This window comes from Diadema antillarum, unplaced genomic scaffold, assembly GCF_040938485.1.
Source record: "Diadema antillarum isolate AM-2024a unplaced genomic scaffold, OU_Dant_1.0 seq00001888_RagTag, whole genome shotgun sequence".
NCBI classification, from domain to species: domain Eukaryota; kingdom Metazoa; phylum Echinodermata; class Echinoidea; order Diadematoida; family Diadematidae; genus Diadema; species Diadema antillarum.
Genome location: NW_027272555.1, coordinates 358 through 6,749, shown reverse-complemented (window position 1 = coordinate 6,749; position 6,392 = coordinate 358). Strand labels below are relative to the sequence as shown.

The following is a 6,392-nucleotide window of genomic DNA, read 5'->3' as shown; positions in this document are numbered from 1 at the left end:
ATATACAACTCTGTTTATCACACTTGCCAGATGGCAAACTTTGAAAACATTTGTGTCTTTGGGTTTTGTTATATTCAGAAAACACATGTCACAACAGTTTACAGGCTTAAAACTCCTTGAAGTTTCCTAACAAAGAAGTAATAAAGGAGAGGGGCCTTTATGGAGTGACAGTAACTCAGATTACGGGAGTAAAGTGATTGTGCCCACTCATTCGACTTAGATAAAATTATGATATCGAGTAATCTACCTCTTCCTAAAAAAGACCAAACAAAACCAAACTGACTGCAAGATTGTAGATGCGTATAAAAAAATGAGGCTGAACATAAACGTTACATGCTGTTTGAACCAGGTTCAACTGTGTTCCTTAATCGCTTCCCATTTGGACTTAGAATGGAAAATATAGAAAGCTCATAAACATTGGTGGTCCACTTATCACCAAAAACGATGCACAGTAGCTAAATAATTTGAGTAACAAAGATGAATATTAATTTGCGGTTTCATGTGGCACTTTGAAGAAAATACATTGCCAGATGGTACTCACTCCTCTCACTCCATCAATTTGTTGAAGATATACAACCTGTCGGGGGTCGAAAAGGCAATCTCTCCACTCTTGAATTTTTGGAGGAAGTACCAGTTGCGCTTCTGGGGTTTCTGGATCTTCTGGTCGGCTACAATGGTCTTCGTGTGCTTCAACTCGGCGGTGTACTGGTCGATGGTGACTAGTGCGCTTTCATGCTTGACCCAAGCGATGAGGATGGTTCCATCCGCGCATGCTGAGGGGTAAGCCATGGTCTTTGCATCCTTGGAGATGGTGTACAGGGTGCGACCAAAGGTGTCGATGACTCGCGCAGAATTGGCGGAGCTCCTCACCACCAAAGCCTTGGCGGATTTCATCCCAAAGAGCTGCATGGGCATGTGGTCGTCGCAGGGTATGTCCCTAATCGCCTGGCCGCCGGAGCCGGGGAAGACCTGGATGTGCATAGTCTTCATGTAGCTGACGTAGATGTTGTCCTCACCGTCCACGGTGAGTCCGCCTGGGCCGCCCTCTGCGTCGGTCAGGGTGCCGAACTTGATGCCGAGTTTGGACAGCTGTTTCGTGTACAGCAGGATGTTGTTGTCGTCGTCACGAATGGTATAACGACCGTCGGCCATGCAGGCAATGGCGCGAATTTCTACGGAATTCAAAGCCGTTCCGTACTGACCGTCGGCAGAGAAGAGATGAATGCCGCCGAACTGTGATCCAATGGCCATCATCCCGTCTGGAGTGGGCGCCATCCCGTTCATGCAATCCTTGGCGGGAAGTTGGATGTCATTCTCCAACATCCACCTGCTCTCGGCCTCTCGAATCTGTCCTAAGTCCAGCTCACCGGATCCCACGTTTCTGACAAATCGGAGTCGCTCGCCTTCCTTGGCTGTGCTGGAAGGGTGGTCGTAGTCGAACTCCTCTCCATCTCGTCCAAGGACCCTCTCCAATTCCTGGCACATGGAGTCGTGGGCGGCCAGGGCCTCCTGCTCCAGAGGAATCTTCATGCCATTGCTGACGAGCTCCTCGATGGTATCCACGTTTGTGATCCGATCCTTGCATTCGTCCTCCAAGTCGTGAAGCTTTAGCTCTAGCTCCTCGATTCGACGGGTCACCTTACCCTGAAGGAGTTCCCTCCTTTGAGCCAAGTGCTCGATGGACTCATTGTAGGCCTTGTCGATATCATCACTGAGATGCTTGGACAGGGATTTCAATCTTAGGCGCTGCTTCTGGATAAAATCAATGTATTTGTTAATCGCTGACTTCTTGATGGTCGACTTGTTCTTCAGATCCTGGATGTTCTGCACGAGAATTTCTTCATGGACCACTGCTTCGAGGATTTTGTGGCCAGCATGAGCGTGCTCTAGCATACCACATCGGAAGCACACGTGCTTGCGACAGTCGGCGCAGAAGCACTCCTCGTCCTCGCCGGGATGTTTCTTGCATTTTCGGCGTCGCTTCAGGGCTACCTTCCCCGTCACCATCTCGTTCATGGAGACCACGTTGTGGCTGGCGAATCGCTTCCACTGGCTATGGACCTTGACGCATGGCGCACACATATCCATGTCGCATTCCTGGCAGAAGGAGACGGCTGGTTTCTGCTCCCCTTCCGGGCAGCTGGTGCAGAGCTGGCTCTTGTTCTGGACATCGTCGACCAGGGCATTCAGCGTCTTGTGTACCTGCAACTGGCTCACGTCCCCTGTGGGAACTGCCGTCACTTGCTTGCAGACAGGACAGGGGAGCTTGACCTTACCAGGCTGAGATCGCAGGAGGCCCGTGAGGCACCGCTTACAGAAGGTATGAGAGCAGGGTAGGGTTCTCGGCTCCTTGTAGATGTTCAAGCAAATCGGGCACTCCAGTTTCTGAGTGATAAACTGCTTGAATGAAGACGTCATGTTGATGGTTAACCGGAATTGTCTGGAAGACAAATGAAATACGAAATTGTTGTAAATACATCTGAATTACATTTGCAACTACAGGTACTGTACATGTATACTATCTTTACTCCTTATGAAGGAGGATGGCTGGGAACAGGGGTTTGTTGTGCAAGTAACATCTATAACTCTCGCTTTATGGGGTCTGCATCACACTTGCCTACAATCCTTTTATTGTCCATTTTGCACAATGATGTGCCATACAGTTGTATGTTCCTAAATGCATTCATACAAAGATGAAATGCTTACGATTATGATTGCGGTGTACAAAGTAAGATATGTGATAATAACAATGATCTACAAAGTTTGCCCTGACAAAAGTTTGATGAAACTTTTTGACTTTCCGTCTTTGAACTTCCGGGTTAAAAAACAAAAGGACGTGATCGTAAGAGATTGTGAGGATTTTCGTTTTTAATACTAAAATCCATTAGTTGCCATAAACGACAGATGGTCGGTAAATATGAGAAGCTTGCTTACTTAACAAACTAGGATGTCTACATTAGGACTTTCGGGAATCTATCACGCATATAACTTTGACCTCTTCAAGATGGTACAATGCGGTATATACAATTGTACATGTAAACAGGTTTCTACACACACACACACACACACACACACACACACAAATGTACATACACAGGGGACAAGTTTGCATTTGACGTTTCTATTTCAGATCACTTCTACTGTACCAGTACTTAAACTTGAGCCTCTTGTTTTGACATAGTTGATTTTGAGATTCACAAATCGCATTGATACAAATGTATCACCAAGGTATTTATGATCATCATAAAAGAAAAAAAACGTCTGTATTATACATTGTATAAGTTGAGAGTAGTACAATGTATCATTTAATGACGCAAACATCCTAATTACATACAAACATAACATAAGTTACGCAAACGTTATTAAGAGAAATCGGGGATGAAAACAGCCCTCAGTGTACAATGTACAGTGTACATGTACAAATTGTAGGCCCACTTTATATTTAAAGGGGTATTGGTTGATTAATTGAGATGAGGATTCGGCTCTGAACTTTTGCAAGATACAGTAGTTAAAAACCTTGCACTTATAAAAAAAAAATGTTAGAGAGCATACGAATTCTAAGAGAAGTTCAGATCTTATTGGATGAAAATAGGTTTTGAAATGGTTGAGACATAAAAAAAGTAAAACAAAGCAATCCTAATGTAAGGGGTGTCACTCGTCTTTTAGATCACTTTGTTTGAGAGATCTCGGCCATTTCAAAATCAATTGTCATCAAATAAACTTTAAATTCCTCAAAGAATTACAATTGTACATGTTCTGAAATCATGCTGCATAAGAGTTTTTTTTTCATTACCGGTATCTAAACACAAAAGAGGTAGAAACATGAAGCCCCATCTCAACCATAACTTTACCATCCCTTTGATATGTTTGCAGTCTTGCGTGACTCAACTCACTTTTAACTAGTAAGAATTTTACGTCGATGACCACAGTAGGGCAATTTGTCAATCAGTTGCAATAGTAAGAACTTTTAATTTAATTCAAGAATTACGGACACGACTTATTTTCTTTTTACTGATACACACATCACTGGTATTAGTATTCTAGACTAACATCAGTATCCCAGTCTTTGAGCGTTTCAAGTCTCATTTCATTGTATGAAATTTGGAGACGATTACAAGGGAAACTGGTCCTAGAATATCACAGATGACAATATTTAGAAAATTATTCAGTATTGATTTCATGCAGTGTTGGTTGAATGATGGAAATATACTCATTTACAATACAATTGTATGTATATAGCGTGGTTTTTATCAACTAGACTTCGTTTTACGGTCAAGGCCATATTGTAACTACGAGAGGGCAAACACAATGCTTATTCACTCTAACAGCAAAAGTCTAATTTGACCAGTGTGTATAGATAAACGTACAAAACAATCATAAACTGCATAATATATCTTCCGACAGGTGCAAATAAACACAATATACAGTATTCCAATTGGTAATGTAAGAGAGCAGAGTCTAATGTCTCGACAGCGCGTTTAGAATAAAACGTGCTACAGTTTGTATGTAACTAGTATGCTGCTTACGGCGGATACTGACATCTTCATAAGAGCAAAATACAGGGTACATACAACTTGTACATATACATATTGTACGAGTACAGTGCTACTCCATGTACTGTATATATTTCATATGATATATAGATGTGCACTACAATTGACGTATTATCATTGATTACATTCAACCCACAATACCATTCGCCGCTTGATTACGTCACCGCCGTGATTACATCCACATCCACTCGGGTACTATACAATTGTATACAACATCATTTCAGAGATCACAAAGCGCACATCAATTCGATTCGCTGGCATTAAAATGTGACATACCGCATGCACACTGCACAGTACAAGTCCGACGTCATGTTCTACAAAGTCCTACAATGTACATGTTGAATGAACAAACACAAAGGTACATACGTACGAGTGTACATGTTCGTGATATAATACGTAATAGTTCGTGATATCTTTAATTCAGTTTAATGTATAATTTGAAAACAGTGTGCATAATTTCACCCACTTGAAAGTTGTGCAAAATGTTTTATTGTCAGAATTTAAGACGACACTCGCAGATCATCAAAGCCAACTCAACGCGTCTGTCAGCTCAGGCGACTTGTATGCTTATCACTATGCGTCGTACATATATGTGGGTTAAGGAGCAGACGAATGTACAAAGATATTTGAGTTGAAAGAAATAAGTCGTAGTGAATCCAACAAATCACTACAACTTTGATCGTGGGCCGCTGCTAATGTACAATGGATGTCGAGGAGCGTTCTATTTTTCATGCACACCCCCGACATCGCGTTGTTGACTTCTCGGCTAGTTCGGGAGATGTAATCAGTCGGCAGGGGCAGGCAACTGTACATCATCTGTTACGTTATCTTCAAAATTACAGTTTAGATCACAACTGGTGAAGTACAGTGAATATGATATCATCATAACTTACCACGTGTTGAAAATATATATCTGTGTCAAGCAAAGCGACCCCAGATCAGCACTTTTAAGGTTTGTTGAAAAAATTCGAGTAAGTCAAATTTCCACAGTGTACAGCTGGAGTGTCAGGTAACCGCTCCCGTGCGCAAGGGTGAGACGAAGCTATCCGTTCGCGGCGGAAGCACGAAACGATTTGAACTCACGGCGATGGATGCGTGCAAACACAGAAGCAGAGCGTCGGGTGGTACCGACGCGGAACCAAAGAGATTCATTACTAATAGAGGACACGCTCGCCATTCAGCGCGTACAAATATGAAGACCGGACCGATGGAACAGTTGCACACATTGTGTTTGTTCCTGTGCGAGGAAACTTTGTTGCCGCTTACACCACCTCCCTGGATTGATAACCAAATGCTGCATATTTCTGATGCATTTTAGGTTCCTAAAGTCTAATATGTCAGCACGAGTTGTAGATACAACGTGTAGTACATTGGCGGACGCTCTTCGCTCATGGCGGTTGGCCGTTCAATTGACCCTGCTTCTATGTGCGCGGGCGTACTCTATGAGTATAGCATCTCTTTTCAGTATCTCTTTGCGCTCTACTCGCATTCCAATCAACAATAGGCGGCGTCAGTAAAATAGGTCGTTTTTATTGTTCGGATCGCCGGACAACTGAGGGTCTTTTTGTATCGGTGTCCAGGGGCGTGTCGATAGCTGATCGGCAATTGGAGAGTTACTGAATTTCTGTGGCTCTACCAATGAGACCATGTAAGGAGAGGATCGTTACAAAAGGCGTGTTTTTATTCGAATTGAGCCCCCAGACCCCAAACACACATCGTGTCTGTGTGTGTGTGTGTCTGTGTGTGTGTGTGTGTGTGTGTGTGTGGGGGGGGGGGTTAAGGGGGTAAAGGAGTACCATCTCACACCTTCTTGGTCCAGATATACCCCGTCGAAATCTT

General features: G+C 43.3%; 1 protein-coding gene across 1 annotated transcript; it reads right to left on the bottom strand.

Moving 5' to 3' along the window:
- Positions 1-211: 211 nt before the first annotated feature.
- LOC139712998 (uncharacterized) lies at positions 212-5,768 on the bottom strand. The gene is made up of 2 exons (XM_071624777.1): positions 5,447-5,768; positions 212-2,440 (listed from the first exon to the last, which is right to left on the bottom strand). The coding sequence occupies exon 2, from the start codon at positions 2,416-2,418 to the stop codon at positions 547-549; it is 1,872 nt and encodes a 623-aa protein (XP_071480878.1). The 5' UTR covers positions 2,419-2,440; positions 5,447-5,768; the 3' UTR covers positions 212-546.
- Positions 5,769-6,392: the final 624 nt, after the last annotated feature.